General features: G+C 35.0%; 1 protein-coding gene across 1 annotated transcript; it reads right to left on the bottom strand.

The window, feature by feature from the left end:
- Positions 1-2307: 2307 nt before the first annotated feature.
- Positions 2308-17757, bottom strand: LOC137407744 (putative methyltransferase DDB_G0268948). The gene is made up of 6 exons (XM_068094125.1): positions 17602-17757; positions 13378-13550; positions 10599-10812; positions 10277-10383; positions 3775-3912; positions 2308-2527 (listed from the first exon to the last, which is right to left on the bottom strand). Exons 1-6 carry the CDS (start codon positions 17755-17757, stop codon positions 2428-2430), a joined length of 888 nt encoding a protein of 295 aa, XP_067950226.1. The 3' UTR covers positions 2308-2427.

The raw sequence follows: 17757 nt of genomic DNA, 5'->3' as shown, positions 1-17757 counted from the left end.
ACTTCTCATTTCTTTACTTTGTTGGTAACTTTCATATATTGAGAGTTTTCCTTTCCTAGATGTTTACTAAGATAACTCCAAAATTGTATATCAAGTGCATGTACATGTGGCCACATGTAATTAGTAAAATCCGTTTTTTGAATAAATAAATGGCAAACATTTTGAGAATTACTTTGACCTTACAAGTTGTAGATGTCTCCAACTTCTTGTTTGGGTTACACTGACAGAATTGCAGCATAAATAGCAACCATACCTGCCAACTCTCACGCATTGGGCGTGAGACTCACGCAATCACCCCAAAGAAAAAATGGAAATGCGTGAGAAATACGTGAGATTTTTGCCCAATTTCCACAATTTTATATATACTATCATTGATACATCAATTGCCCCAAAACCAAATCTCACGCATTGCCCCACTCTTGGGTTGGCAGGTCTGATAGCAACCAATACATTATTTTAATATATATACAGTATATAATTCTCAAAGTATTATAATATATTACTTTGAGGGACACACATATTATGTGTGTCCCTCCAGCTATAGTTGTTATTAGGAACGGGACAATGCAGACGCAACGCCATGGCGTACCGTCATTAGAAGCCTAGTGCTTACCAATGGCAATGTGCCAGTGCTAGTGCTTTTATTATCTATCATAAAATCATTTCTTCGTGATATGAAGTTTGAAAGTTACAGTTGTTTGACAAAGTTTTAAAACCTTTACAGTTGTTTTTATTTTTCTCTTAATTTATTTCAACTACACAAAACATTTCTCTCATGAGATGTAGTTTGAAAGTTAGAATGGGAAATGTTGTAATATGTTAAATTCAAATCAATTTTCTGTCCAAAGACGTTTTATTACGCGGGCAACACCAAGTAGCACAGCTAGTAATTGATAAATTAAAATGTTAATTTCACAATTTTAACAGTAAGATAGAAAAAACTAAAACATCTACTTATTTGACTATGGGACTTTTAGTGCTGGTTGTACATCTATCAAATTTATGATATAGTGTACAAGTATCACATACTACAAAAAATATGCAATGTACAATATCCAATTAACAAATATTTGCATATTTAGTAGTAAAATCAAAAACTCAGTTTTCAGATACAGATGCACATCTAAAAAATACAAACAAAATATGCATAAAGTTAGAAAACATTAAAAGATGTAACATTCTACCGTAAATACCCGCATATAGGACACACTGTTTTTAACAAGTTGACCTAAAAACCCAGGTGTGCCTTATCCATGGATACTTTTATTATGAAAATTATGCATTTATTATAATATCGAAAATTTATTATAAAAATTCCAATCGTACAATATTTATTCTCATGGTCACCATTGGCAGATCGTAGGCATGTCGACTTTCTTCACACAGTATTACTTTACTGTATTAGCTTATAATATAGTAGAAACCTAGTTGTAATTATATACACATATATATGTGTATATATATATCTATATACTGCATTTCTCAAAATTTGTGTGCCTGTGTATGTCCAGCTATAGCTATTAAAACCTAGGAATTAAAAATCCACGTTGATGGATTTAAACTCGCGGAGATTGCAACCAGTTTTAAATCCACACTCGCGCTCTACCACTAAGCTGTACAAGGCATATTGATTAAATACATTATCATATACCATATAGCGTATGGATACGCTTAATGGCGTATTATTTGAGACTATGAATTCTATTAACTCTATGAAACACAATGCTTTTTAGTGCTTTCTTGAACTTTTCATTTTTTCGTAAGGTTCAATTGCTATCTCGCCATTGAATTGTTTTCTTTCCATAGGACAAATGTATTATCTCCGTAGGAAAAGCCCCTACATTCTCTCTCTGTTTGGTCAGACAAAGACAGTACGATATCTCATTTTTTCATTTGTACCAGCATCGAAAGGTACCAGTATCGTCGTATTCAAAGTTTTGATGGATAGCTTCTGCTGGAACAGTAACCTTTTTTATACACACACGCCCCCACACCCGCACACACACACACCCCCGCACACACACACACACCTGCTCACACACTGTCCCACACACGTACCCACGCACACACACCTCGCGCACAATTACCCACGTGCACACACTCGCGCACACACACACACGTACCCGCATACACGTACACGCACACACGTACCCGCACACATGTACCCGCACACACATACCCGAACACACGTACCCGCACACGTACCAGCACACACGTACCCGCACACACGTAACCGCACACACGCACCCGCACACACATACCCGCACACACACACACCCGCACACCATTAACAAGTTCAAGGGTTGTCACAGATTTATGTATGGATTGAACGATTCTCTGATTAGACAAAATAAAAAAATAAAAAATATATTGTCAACATTAGTATAGTTCATGCAGATAAATTTAATTCTTGTTGGAATGTTCCATTCACTTGGGTTGATGTGGCTTCCGGCCAAGTAACATATGCACTTCAAGATTATATGTAAACTCGCTGGACATGCCAGTTGTTTCCAGTGTATTCAACAATCTGCAACGATATCAAAATATCACTGTTGAACTTTTAGGAGAAATATAACCTGTTCAAACTCTTGATGTTATTTTACCAGTCTCTTTTAAATATCCTATTACCCAACTAAACTTATACAAAACACCATCCCACAAATCTATATATAAATTTAGGTGCTTGTCATTTGTCTACCGTATGTCCAGTTAGTTTTAAAGAATGAAATTTTAGGTATGAAAAATCTGCTTTGTACTGGTTTTGAACTCAAAACCTTGAGTTCTGTAAACTGGCTTACTATCCATTAAATTACGCGTCCAACTGTCGATACTAATGAATAATTGGGCACATACTTATTACACCGGTTAAAATACGAACGCTCAGAGTGCTTGCAAAAATACTATCGGTTATTATTAGCATGCTTGAAGGTCATGATTGCGTGAGAGATCATCATTTACAATAGAGATGATCTCTCAAGCAAATAATCATTATATTACGTGAAAGTATCGTAATGATTACAAGCTGGCCTCACGGTTCTTATTATAGTAACAATTAAGACTAGCTTAAGTTACACAAGTTCATTGGGTAATTTTTTTATTACCTGCTTATTAACTTATAAAATTGATTTCTCTAACTCATTAACTTACGTTACAGCAAAAGATATGCTACGCAACTAAGAAAATGAATGAGACCTTCATTCTTGTACCGATAGTTCATGGTTTCATTTACGCTTCAGTGGAAAATTGGTGATCAATGGCACTTGTTTGGCATGTAGAACTGGGTATATTTATGTTCGCCGTTGAAAAACATCTATTCCCAAACAATTTAGCAAGTTTACCGATTATAATTTCAGCATTAATGCTAGTTGTGGAAATATTTTGATTTATGCACAGCGAACATGTTAAACTGTTGTCATTCAACAGTCTTTTCACATTGTTTAAATAAAGAATGCCGAAGGCAACAGACATCTACTAGTAGCAGAGTAGAAACATTATAGAGTGCCCATTATACTATTATAGAGTGCCCATTATACTATTATAGAGTGCCCATTATACTATTATAGAGTGCCCATTATACTATTATAGAGTGCCCATTATACTATTATAGAGTGCCCATTATACTATTTATTGAAATATTACGTTTGTTCAACTTACTTAATGTTTCTGGATTTCTGTCTGTTCATTTTTTGGCAGGTAACGACAAACATCATTTTGTTGGTGATTACTAATTCCAATAAAAAGTTTTACATAAATACAATTAAAAATTAGAATAACCTGGTTGTAACATCCTCCATCCATTTGGCAGTCAAATCCGGTTCAGCTTCTTTCATCCTCCGAAATGGTGACTGGTTACTATAGAATCCTAAAAATCCCTCAACAGTTGCTGTTACCGGCTGTGGAATGTTATTTAATCTGAAATACATGTAAATACATTTTCTAAGTAAAACTACCTTTATTGATAGCTTGACAACTATTTAATAACACCAAAATTTTAACAATATAACATTAAACTCTACCTTATCTATCTATATATAATTATCACAATTTGTCATCTGTCATTCGCTGTCTGTCCAGCTATAAAGATGAAAATTCTGGGAATGAAATACCTGCTTCATACTGGATTTGAACTCACGAAGATTGCAATCGCAAATGTGGAGACAAGTGCACCTAACTACAAGGCTATGCCGTTCTTACCATTCCCATCGCTTTTGCTATATACCATTTTCGCGATTGCGCACACTAAATTATTAATTAACTAGCTGCATTACCCGTCTACAGGAACAGATTCACAGGCAGCATAAGGTTTATTGAGAGTTGTCTTTCATACTGTAAAACAACTCCAAATATGCAGTCTACTGAAATTGTTGTCCTGATCAGAGAACGCATGCACATATACATGTCAATGTTGGGGAGAACAATGGAAATCTGCAATGTGTCTTACAGCTAGATGCGTGTAAAATCTAGTAAATATTCGAGATTCATGTGTCTAGATTCATGCATCCGTTCACCCTCGTCTATATTTGCAGTTGACGATTGTGCACTTCTGCCGCTGAGCCCCCGCCTCGGCTGACCAGTCTTTACCCGCCGAGCAGTTGACAATCACGTTCTTGCACTCGCCTCGCAATCAATCGCTTCGCACTCGCAATCAATCGCTTCGCACTCGCAATCAATCGCTTCGCACTCGCAATCAATCGCCTTGCAATCAATCGGCCCACACCCGCCTCGCAATCAATCGCCTTCCACTTTCCTCGCAATCAATCGCCTCGCAATCAATCGCCTCGCAATCAATCGCCTCGCAATCAGTCGCCTCGCCTTGCAATCAATCACCTCGCCTTGCAATCAATCACCTCGCACTCGCCTTGCAATCAATTACCTTGAACTCGCAACCAATCGTCTCGCAACCAATCGCCTAGCACTCAATCGCTTTGCAATCAATCGCCTCGCACTCGCCAACTCTTTCATCCGGAAAGCCGCGCCTGCAGACTCTTGCTGTACTCGGGGCAAAAAAGGTCTCCCACGCATCCCCGAGTGACGCCACGGCCCCAAGCCTAGCTGTGCTACCCGGCGTTGCCCGAGTAGTAAAAAAAGTCTTTGCACAGAAAATTGATTTGTATTTAACATATAACAACATTTGCCATTCTAACTTTCAAACTACATATCATGAAAGAAGTGTTTTGTGTAGTTGAAATAAACTAAGAGAGAAAATAAAACAACTGTAAAGGTTTTCAAACCAATGTAAATTTAAACTTTCATAACTTTCAGTGACCTATATCTTTTGATAACGTATAGTGGAACCTCAGTTCTCAAACATAATCAGTTCCAGAAAGTAGTTCGAAAACCGAGTTGTTCGAGATCCAAAACAATTTTTCCCATTAAAATAAAATAATGTAAATTTTAATCCGCTCCAAGGCGAGAAAACAACTTTGGTAAAGTATTTTTTCAACATTTTACACCATACACTGTACTTGTACCTAGGTAATAAAAAAGTCTTTGCACAGAAAATCTATTTGTATTTAACATATATAACAACATTTGCCATTCTAACATTCAAACTACATAGGTAACATGAGAAAACATGATAGGTAACGTATCATGAGAAAAGTGTTTTGTGTAGTTGAAATAAAGAGAAAATAAAAACAACTGTAAAGTTTATCAAACATTGTCAAACAACTGTAACTTTCAAACTTCATATCATGAGAAAAATGTTTAGTGCAGGTCAAATAAAATTTAAAAATAAAACAGCTATAAAAAGGTTTAGATGTAACAGTGAAATAATTAGCAAGTAATAGCTAAATTGAGTCTGTTTTGCTACGATTACAATATGAGATGATTCGGTAATGATACAATTAATACGAACTGAGAAAATAAAATAAAATTCGTGAATATGTTGAATTAATAATAACAATTCTTGCATAGAAGTGTGTGTATAAAAAAGTTACTGTTTCACCAACAGCTATCCATCAAAACTCTGAATACGAAGATACCGGTACGACGATATGTTATGTAAAAATAAAATATTGTAGTGTCTTTGTCTGATCGGAGGTGAGAGAATCTAGATGCTATTCCCGCTCGAGATAATACAATTGTCCTTGAATTTGCTTTCTACATAGATATATAAACCTTATATATCTATATTATATATCTATGGTTTTCCACCATACAATACCAACAAAAATGTCTCTCGAAATTGAAATTTGGCAGTCGGTGTACTGAGTACGATAAAAATGCTGATGTGCTATTTGCCAAAATCTCTCCCACAACGCCTGAAAAAGATATACATTGCTTGCTATCTTAGTTCAGCATTATAAGTTATAGTATAAGTTATAGTATAATAAAATTTTAGTTGAAAGGATGAAAAACTTTGTTTCAAGTAAAGTTTAGTAAGCTAAATTTATTTAAATTAAATCCAACGTTCATGTTATACGTCTGTCTCGAAGGTAACTACTCCTACGGCATGTATTGCACGTAATACATTGCAATGTTACATTTTCTTGCAGATCTTAACCATTAAATACTTTAAAATTACTGTAGGTAACTATAGTTACTAAGGTAACATGTTGTTCTGTTATCAAATTTTAATATGTACAGTACGTATATAAAGTTTTGATGATTTTACCAGGGGGTGATTGCATTAGATAATTGCTATGGGTTTCTATACCTCTCTATATGATGGCTTCGCCTTGCGATGCCAACACTGAAACGGATTAAAATCATATAATTGTATACCAAATAAGTTTTTATTGTAGTCATAGCAAAACAGAGCTTATTTAGCCATTACTTGCTAATTATTTCACAGTTACCTTTAAACACCTTTGCAGCTGTTTTATTTTTTCTCTGAATATATTTCAACAAAACGCTTTTTTCATTATTTGAAATTTAAAAGTTACAGTTGTTTGAAAAAATTTAAAAACCTTTACAGTTGTTTTATTTTTGCTCTGAAATATTTGAACTGCACAAAACACTTTTCTCATGATATGATGTTTGAAATGTAACTGTTGCCATATGTTAAATAAAATTAATTTTCTGTGCAAAGACTTTTTTATTACTCAGGCACGGCCGAGAATTCATCTAGTATAGATATCAATCTGAGCGTTGGTTTGTGGGTCTGTAGTGTGTCCAGCTATGGTGATAAAATATGCATGCTTGCAGCACTTGCTAGCATTACCAACGAAAAATCAGCTTTGCACAGGAATTGAACTCGGAAACACCGGTTTTGCAGACAGGCGGGCTAACCACTACACAATGAGGCCATGTTGCCATACTATAGAATAATTGTGGACATACTTATTACACCTGCCAATTCTTATTGGTGCATAAAATTGGCAGGTGAGTCCAAATAAAAAATTCATGTCCAGACTTCTCCAAAATGCTATAAATCAATATATACTAGATGAATGCTCGGTGTTGCACGGGTATTAAAAACAGCTTATAAACATTGGCAAGTAATGTAGTTGTCATTGGCTAATTTGAGTAAACTAGTATCCGTATTGCTTAACTTAACTAATAAGAACCGTGAGAGCAAGCTTTAGTGACATAGCGCGTAACACGGAGTCGCTATGCGTACTTCAACCCAGATGATGATTCATATCACCCAATGAATCCATTGTGTTAGCTTGTTGCCTTGTGAATGAGAGGTGCTGAGATCAAATCTTTTGCGATTAAGATTTTTCATTGCTAGATTTTAACTCTTTGGACCCTGATGGCCAGTATTTCGGCATTGCGTAGGGTGTGTGAAAAACTCTAACGGACGAAATACTAGCATCCGCATGGCTTTGTTTACAAAAGCTGTTTCTAAGTAACAGAGTAAACCAATCAAATTAATTCTTGCACAGAGTGTTAGACTGAAAATTTCAGCCCGAAGTACTGTAAAACACTTTTTTTTTGTTCGCTATGTGTTGCTGGACTTTTTTACCAGTGTTTAATTGAATATCATTGGATTATGAACATATTTAGATATACATGTAGTTAATATCAAATTGCCAAGGGATACTGATACACATTGACATGGATGGCCAAGGTTCAAAGGGTTAATTGCTATAGCTGGACAGACGAACAGATACACAGACAAAAATTGAAATTTATAGATATAGCATAAACTTATAGCACACACAGAAATAAACAAATACCTTCATTTAAAAGTTAAAATGGTAAATGTTCTACAGTGCACCCTCAGGATACGATTACTCTGATAAACAGTTTTTTCACATCACCAAACGAATCTTGTTTTACCAAACGAATCTTTTTTCACCAAACGAATCTTTTTTCACCAAACAAATCTTTTTTCACCATACGAATTCAACAAAATTTTCACCCGAGTTCAAATTTGGCAGTCCGTGTGCTTATTACGTTCGTCAAAATAGCAAAGATGCCAAAATTCTGTTCGCTGAAAATAATTTCACAGAGCCTGAAAGAGACGCGATGACCGATTTTTCTCAGTTCAGCAATTCTCATTTGTAAAATGGTATTCCCTTAAAACCAGTAGCAAAGTTGGAATTGCAATCTCTTCAAGCAGATGGTGAGTGGCCAGACAACCTCTCTTAACCCGCCAACAAAAATCCACCTCATTACGAAAACAGCATCGTTCGGGCTTTCTTACCGAATTAGGTTGAAAAAAGTTTTAAACAGGTCCGCTAAAGGTTATAGTGAAAGCGAAGTCAGAAACTGATAAGTGATAGAATTTTAGTGATAAAAATTGGAAATTCAGTAAAATAGTTGAAAATACATACTAAAGCTTAGCTTTAAGTGTGTGTGTTTAGTAAGCTAAATTTATTTGAGGTGAATTCAAAGTTTATGTTATACGTACATCTGTCTTGAAGGTAAGAACTCCCTATGATACATTATAATATCACATTTTATTGCAAATCATAACCACTAAATACACTAAATACAATAAAGTTACTGTAGGTAACTATAGTTACTAAGGTTAACATACTATTTTGTTATTAATTTTTAATATGTACAGTACTTATATTAAATTTTGACGATTTTCAACTGGGAATGCTTGCATTATATAATTATTATGGTTTCTATACCCTACATAATAAATTTTCACATTGCGATGCCAACCCTGGAACAGATCAAAACCGTATTCTGTTAAAAATTAATCCTGTCCGAATAAAAAATAAATTTTATATGCAAAACTTTTTTATTACTCATGCAACGCTGGGCATTCAGTAGTGCTATCATATATGTACAGTAGTTTTCAACAATGGGCCAAAAAATATGAAGTTAGCCAAGAAAACTCCCAAAAAATCTTTATAGAAAATTAGAAACCTGAATGATTTTGTTAAACATGCAACAATGAATAAGTTATTCTAAAGATGAACTTATTTAGATTACAATCAAGAATATTAGACCGTGGTTAAAACGCTAAGATTGATGACTGCTAAAATTGTTATTATGACGTCTATAGTTGCACTTCAGCAAAAAACCAACAGAATAAAAATGCAAAATGCTATAACTTGAACGCAATAGCCGATATCAATAACGAGAGAGACAGGCAACTGCGCTACCAGTGACGTCACTTCAGCACCTATTTTTCTTTCGAGCTTTTTAACCGCTATCAAATTTTGTCAATTTTAATCCTGAAACATCCTGGCAGCCAGACCACATCAAACAACAACAAACAATCACTAATGATGAAAATACTGATACTTTTCTTTAAAATCTATTAAAGTTTTGTTTTAGTTTTAATTTTCTGATCAAGTTTTGCCGATTTTAATCTTGAAATATCCTGACAGTCAGATCATCTCAAACATCAAAAAAAATCGCAAATGATAGAAAGATACAGATACTTTCTGATAAAATCTAAAATTTTATGCAAGTTCATCTTTAACACAGAAATTGGTGGAGCTGCAATGAGCAGTGTTTTTAGGCAGTCATGCCGTAGCTTTGGTCTCAAACCCATTGTATATTGTATATTACAAGTGTCAAGGTAGAGTCTCCTCAGGAAGGAGGTCAGCTAGCGCATTATGCATGTTAAAAATAAAAGTTCAACTGATGTATATATGCGATATGTCAGGTAATCTTGGTGGGCAATATCTTGGTGACACTAATTCCTAGCATGTAGTAAATAGCTCGAAAAAATCATTTCTGAGTAACACGTGTGAAGAAATTACGTGATACCAGTAGGATAAGGCCAAGATATTTTCAAGCTGTCCGCTATATAAAGTCACTTTTGCCGCACGCGCATAATCAAAGTCTGAACTCAAATTTAACGGAGCAAAAGATCTTTTTGCAAAGAAACCTGAAATAATATTCAATAAAACCATCTCACCTGACTGTGTCAGTATAAGGGATCAGAAAACAATTGTCTGTGTAACGACGTTTTAATTTGCAATTTCCTGCAGCATAAAAGCCTCTTTTATAAGGCCTATCTTCCATCTAAAATAGATTAACATAGAACAGTACCTTCTAGAGTCGATGGCTTAGAATAGTAAATATACTATATTATATATTTTACCTATTATTACTTATACCTATTACTAATTTATACCAAAATGTGTATATAAAAATGTATAAAATATAATATATTAATGTTAAAATATATGTGAATATATATTATTATATATAAACTATATTAGTATAACTCATTATACCTCTTCGAGTATAGCGTTGATTTCAGCAGAATGGTGATGGTCCAATGTTTGAAATCCACTAGAATAACTGAACAGAGCAATAACCCCTCCAGGAGTTAAAACTCTGTCAGCCTCTTTATAAAACTTATCTAAATTCATCCAGTGTGCTGCTGTTGCTGCCTGTAGTAATGACACTGTCTCATCCTCAACAGGAAGTGATTCGCCAGCTGAGACCCTGACGTAAGAGTTCCATAAGAATCCATGTTAGTGACAGTTAAGATAATGGTGGTGTGCTATCATTCAACGTTGTACAGAAATGGATAGAAACAAAGAATGAATGAATGAAGAATGAATGCATATGAATACAAATAATAAATAAAATAAATAATGAATTAAAATAACGTTGTACAAAAATGAGTGAAATAAAAGCCATCACAACATTACCTTTCACATCTGATTATCATGGGCCACCAATAGTTACATGTATATGCATTTATCTCTATAAATCTCAAAGTTTCCCGTTTGTCCAGCTATAGCGATGAAAATCTAGCAATGATAAATCTGTATCACAGAAGATTTGATCTCGGAACCTCCCATTCACAAGGTGACAAGTTAACCAATTAAGCTACACCGGATGAAATGGATTCATTGGGCGATATGATTTATTATCTAGGTTAAAATAGAACAGCGACTCTGTGTTACGTGCAACGTCTCTAAAGCTTGCTCTCACGGCTCTATTTAGTAAGATTAGCAATACGGATACTAGCTTACTCAAATTAGTCAATGGCAACTACATTACTTGCTAATGTTTACAAGCTGTTTTTTAACATCCGTGCAACGCCAAGCATTCAGCTAGTACATGTACATCAGGCAAAATATCTAAACATGAAATTACAAAAAGAATACTGATGAACATTAACACTATCGTTGTTTGTTGGTGTTATAAAAAGAAGTCTTTTGTTTTTAATTCATGACAATTTCAGCATAGCATTTAACAAAGGAACCAGAAGCATGACCAACTGTTACCACTAACAAAGGAACCAGAAGCATGACCAACTGTTACCACTAACAAAGGAACCAGAAGCATGACCAACTGTTACCACTAACAAAGGAACCAGAAGCATGACCAACTGTTACCGCTAGCAAAACTAAGAGTGAGTTCAAACTCCAGCTTACATATTACCTTTGGGAAGAACAGTTTACGCCATCAAAAATTTGTTTTTGCTTAAAATTTTGCTCTATTAAACTTTAAAAAAACCACATGTATTACCACCCTTAACAGGATCAATTGCATTAAACATCAAATCAATAAAGTTATTCAACAACCAGCGCTAGACAAGGTTCAAGCTTTAGGCCATTTAAATTTTGTGGTTATCCAACTATGCATCCCTTATATAGGCACCTTCAATTTCTTCCAGCATTGATTTGCCTCTTACTTGACGCCTATGTTTTTTGCATGTCTACTTTTCAGTAAACTTCATCTGTCATATGTCAATGAAAATAACTATCACCCCAACATCATGAGTTCTGCTACTATAGAGTGTAATATTGTATCATTGAGTTTCATCTATGGTATGGCGGGTCTATATAAGAGAAAACTCACCCTACTAAACAACATATTGAATTACAACTGTTACATGCCAATACACCTTCAACATCTTCCAAGTTCACCACCTTCTACCAATATATACCTTCTACCATGTTATATATATATATATATATATATATATATATATATATATATATATATATATATATATATATATATATATATATATATATATATATATATATATATATATATATATATATAACATGTTGAGTTATAATAGTTATTAAAGGTTGACTTGCAACAAAATTTACGTTACAGTTATTTGGTATCAAAAGATTCACCATGTCTTACTCTGCTGTGTTGTAGGTTCAACATATGTGGAAATGTGATTACAAGCACTTGAAAGCTCAAAAACGAACAGTTCATCGCTGCCATCTTGAAAACGCCGTAGATTGGAATCCCTTTCCAAAACGGCTCAAATAGGATGTAGTTGAACAAGATGGCTTCTGTTTACACTTCCATGCAACATCATTCGTCGAAATATTTTCGCAAATACACTTCATGTATTCAATAAAACCATGTCTATTGCCCTTTACGCTTCTATTTCATCATCATTGTAATGCTGTCACTTTGAGCACTGATATCTCAAAACCTACCGTAAAATTTCGTTTAATTGTTTAACCTTAGTTCGAAGGAGTGCATATTATCCTCCAATGATAATGACGAGCCTGTTGGTCACCTGTGATAGTCAAAAAATGCTGCAGAAATTGTTCGCGCCATCCGGCAGGAAGTATGGGTCACATGATCGGATTACGACTAGATGATTAGACCAGGCTGAAACGAAGCTATCAAGTAGCGAGCATCTACAGTATATTTGATAAGGGCTTTCCAGTAGAACCCGAAGTGTTTGTCATAAAATCTAGTGCTACGAGACGTTATATATTGAGCCTTTTATTGGCCTTTAATTTCAGGTGATCACATCTCGTGTCAAGACAATAACCACAATGTTTCAGTACGTCACCGAAATAAAGAGATTCCAAACTACGGCATTTTCGCGATGGCGATTTCGCGATTTTACCTGTTCGTTTTTTAGCTTTCAAGAGCTTGTAATCACATTTTCATATACTTTGCACCTACAGCACAGCAAAGCAAGACGTGGTGAACCTTTTGATACCAAATAACTGTAATGAGAATTTTGTTGCAAGTCAACCATCAAGCCACTCAACCTCTTTCAGGTTTACTACTTACTTAAAGTTAACATTCTCCGGATGTTTGCTTTTCTCGGCCTCTGATATCTGTTCTTTACTGATATCTACCCCCAACACTGAGTCAAAGTATTTTGCTAGTGGAACTGTAGATTGATGCCCAGTACCGCAGCCAACATCAACGGCAAAAGGAAATTTGTTGGCTTCATTTGTTGCCTACAGCAAATTAAAGTATGAAAATTGATTAACATAGACTTATAACATCATAAATCTTTAGTGAGAGATGCACATAAGACAAGTCTTTGTTAGGCAGTGTTGACTAATGATTTATTATCAATCGCTTCACAAGTACCGTAAAACCTGTATTTAAATGCCACCTCTAACAGAATGCCACTTAGAGAAGGGTTAAAAAATACAGCGCCACCCTTTAATTTTTTCGCCACCTCTAATTGTACGCCACTTTGATATTCTTTGATCTTTCCAAACTCATAATAGAGAGTGATCAGGAGAAAGGTGTCAAGAAAATGGTACTAATAGTGACTCGACAACAACAATTAATTTTCTGTTGTTGTGCTGTCGTGGTTGCCATAGTAGTGACAGTGCATTAGAGAAGATCGACCATCACAATCATCAAAACTACACACTGATTCGAAGTCGCTAAGGTCTAAATCATATCCATTGTCTTCAGATTTGTTCATAATGTGGTTTATAATCTGACCTGAAGACTTTAAAGTGTTGAATAAAACTTTGAAAGCGACACCATCGAAATAATTAATAACTGTATCTGGCTAACAGTAGTTTTTTGTTCACTCGGTCTGATACTTAAATGTCAATTAAAAATAGTTTAGCAGAAATGCTGAGGCCGACGGCATTAAAGTCGCTCTACCCGAAGAAGAGGGTAAAATATCGGCAACATTAGCATCACTTCGTTCGTAAAAGGGTTAAATTAATTTTCCCAAAATTCAGACAAGCTAGTCAAAAAATAAGTGCCACCCTTTATTTGAATGTCACTTCTAATACGCCACTATAAGGAAATAGTTAAAAAATAAAGTGCCATGGAGTTTAAATAGAGGTTTTACGGTATGTTACACTGTTAGAGATTATCATTTCATTGAAAGAATGGGCATTTTATTATTATTTAAACATAACATAATAAATTGTTAGTCAGAGACAAGTATTTGTGTAGCAGTATTGATTATTTATATATTATCAGTCTCTTCACAAGTAAATAACAAACAGCAACTGTTAGAGGTTGTCTTTTCATTAAAGTTTAAAATAATGTGTGTTCTATCTTGACATCAATTACATGTTGTTGGCATATGACAATGACATATTACGTGGCTAGCAAGCTACATCAAAACTTATAGATGAGGTTGATGCGGAACTACATGATGAGCTTTGCAGAAAAAAACTGACTATTTATGAAAGTTTCTCTATATGCTTTATTATGTAAGCAGATCAGTTTTGTTAGAATCAGGCAGTTCATAGCTTCAGTTGGTTCTGTACACGCTTTTCATATCTTTTCTTCGCACCAACCGATTCTCTGGCCAATTTTCCCACTGACAGAGAATCGCATCGTGTGAACAGAGCAAACGAACCCGAGACATATTTGGGCCTAGAGAAATTTTATCAGGCAGTGCCCGATCAGTGGCCGATTCTCGGCAGATTTTCAAATTGAGTAACCAATGAAATGACTTTCACAGCAAGCCATACATTGTCATATAAAATGAACGCCATTTTTGTCTTTACATCCGTGCAGGTTTTTGCCATAGCTTTACTCGCGAGTAATAATTCCGTTGATGACACCCCTGAAGCGTGCCATCAACAAAATTATTGCTCAGGTTAACTTATTACATCAACAGCGTTGATAATTGAAGCAGCCGCTTCAATTATTAGGCCATTACTATAATAGTTGAAACATACTATGTTGGCAAAAATCGGCCTTCCTATAGTTATGCATTATTAATGATGAGCTGTGTAGTTCAAAATAATTAGAAAACTTGCTAAAAATGTCTACGAGGTCCATCGTAGGAAACAGTCAACAAAATGCAAAGCATGACTCACTAAAAATATATCAGCTAAAGTTATCTGACCCTGGAAATAAAACCTGATTAAATCCCCTTCTCTCGGTCCAAACTCGGCTTAGTGTGAACAAAAAAAATCTGGTCGATAGCTCCCATAAAATCATTCAGCGATCGGCCACAAAAACTCTGTTTGCAAATCGGTTGGTGTGTAAGCAGCTATATGCAGTACATGAAGTATAGGAAGTACATGTGAGAAGACATAGTATGCCATTAAGGAAATTAATCAAAAACTTGATGCTTAGATGATGCGTGAACGGAGACATATCAGCAATATAAAAAGTAGAGTTACTAAATTTATCACCGGTAACATCATCAGCACAAGGAAACTTTTTTACTTTACTTGTTACCTACAGCAGATTAGAGTAAAAAATTAAACATAAACACATAACAGCATAAATTGCTCACCAGACATGAAGGAAAAATGAGTCAACTTTGCTTGTGTTTCTGATAATTTGATTGTGTGAGGCTAGCAATGTGTTGTTTGTGAACATATAGCATAGTTTGCTCCAACTCCTGCATAGTGTATTTGAATATCCTCTGCACGATTGATGTGGAATGCGCGTGTTGATTCAGAAACTTTCTTGAAGTTTTGTTTTTTGTCAATAAGCAGGCAGTGCTCTGCAGTAAGAAGTGATCCTATTTTGAAAATTATTCAATCATGTTACTTACTATTTTGTTGAGGCACTATAAGTATATGAATTTAGTATATTAATTTTGTTCATCTCATCGACCTGTTGACAAAGTACCTGGTGGCAAGTTTCATTTTGGTGCTTCTTAGAGTGACCACCAAAAATCATTAAAGGTCACTAAGAATAGAATCAAACCAATTTTTATAATGCAAGCAGTCATCATTATGAAAATATTTGTAAACCAACAGGATATGTTGTGTTGATCATTGAAACATGGTCTAATACAGTGTATGAAACAAATGAAAAACCGCCTAAAAGCAACTTCTTGTAAAAAGATTATGAGACGTTATTATGCTTGCCAACATTTTTAGACCCCGAAAAAGACTCGGAGGAAAAAATTGTAACAGAAGAAGATGAGAAGTCTCACCTAGTAAAAACATTTGCTAAATAAACTTCATGTGTTTCATGGATATGAAGAGACAAATTAACCTGAATTAAAAGGCCATTTTATTACAAAAGGTCGTGGCGAAAATTTTGTTGTTGTTGATTGTGATGTTAAATAGAGTCGTCTTAGAAGCATGGTCAATCAAAATAAGTGATTTACTCTTGTTTAAAATTGTTTTCCTTCTAGCTTTATGCCTGTGAAAACAGATTATAGTAGAAAATTACAATAATATGTGCAATAATAAGCGAGCTTAAGGCTGTGCACTTTTTACTTTCATGATGACCATCATTATCAGCTCTTACTGCAGAGAGGGTCAAACCCTATAGATGGCACTCTTGCAAATTGAGGAACATAATCTACAGTAAGACAGCAAATTGTTACTACTATTTCGCAGCTTTCCGCTGCCGTGATAAGAGCAGATTCCTGATAGTCTTGAAATTTGCATTCAGGCTAAAGGCCTAGTTACAATGATAACAGACCTATCAAGCTGTGTGGGACAGTTTAGGTTGTGGCTGATGCCAGCAATAGACCGGCTACAAGTTTGGCAACCCCTGTCTACTAGTGCAAGCCCAGTGGTTGGTATTAGTAGTGATAAATATATCTTATTGTTGGAAAGAGATGCAGGAAAACAAAAACTCACAATGCCCGCAAGAGTTCATATGTTCATAGCTGTGCAGTTTTCATTTAAGAGTTTACAGATATTTTTATTCAAATGAGGAGAACACATGGGCACAGTTATACCTATCTGCACACTAGCAGGAGGGCACTTGAGCAAATACAATTCTCCCTCCCTATTTAACCAACTATGCTACAGGCAATAGCTTAATTTTTACAACTAATTTAAAATATGCTATTTTTCATCAACATCTCATCGAACACTGCATGGTCTCAAAATGGTGGGTAGATGAATGGTAGCTAATGAAAATGATTTAATTAGATATTTTAGGAGTTGTTACATCCTACATTGAAAAATTAGACTAGACGGCAAGCTTTTCGATCAATTTCAGAGCAGATTGGTTTCTCAGTTAATGTTTTTGCTGTGACTTACTATCACAATGATGAGGCATTCGGGAACAATCGGACCTAAAAATACAAAGAATCGAGCTTACGTTGCTGTTTAAAAAGTTTACAGACGCTATAAAAACTGAATCAGGATACGGAGGTCGGTATATGGCATAATTCTGTGCAACTAGTTTGTCTTCAAAATACCGCTCAGTAGTGTTCTTTTGCAAACTGTCATGATTATGGGAGCTTGCGACAGACAT

Source organism: Watersipora subatra, chromosome 11 (assembly GCF_963576615.1).
Source record: "Watersipora subatra chromosome 11, tzWatSuba1.1, whole genome shotgun sequence".
NCBI classification, from domain to species: domain Eukaryota; kingdom Metazoa; phylum Bryozoa; class Gymnolaemata; order Cheilostomatida; family Watersiporidae; genus Watersipora; species Watersipora subatra.
The sequence above is the reverse complement of the archived record's forward strand: the minus strand, read 5'-3'. Positions and strand labels throughout refer to the sequence as shown.

Bases quoted from the DNA above. Each gene is read 5' to 3' on its own strand.
- LOC137407744 (XM_068094125.1), bottom strand. From the start codon at position 17,757: ATGTCTGTCGCAAGCTCCCATAATCATGACAGTTTGCAAAAGAACACT. The intron at 10,813-13,377 runs GTAAGTAGTAAA...CTCTTACGTCAG, and splicing joins CCGGAGAATGTTAACTTTAA to GGTCTCAGCTGGCGAATCAC. The intron at 2,528-3,774 runs GTTATTCTAATT...ATATCGTTGCAG, and splicing joins ATGGAGGATGTTACAACCAG to ATTGTTGAATACACTGGAAA.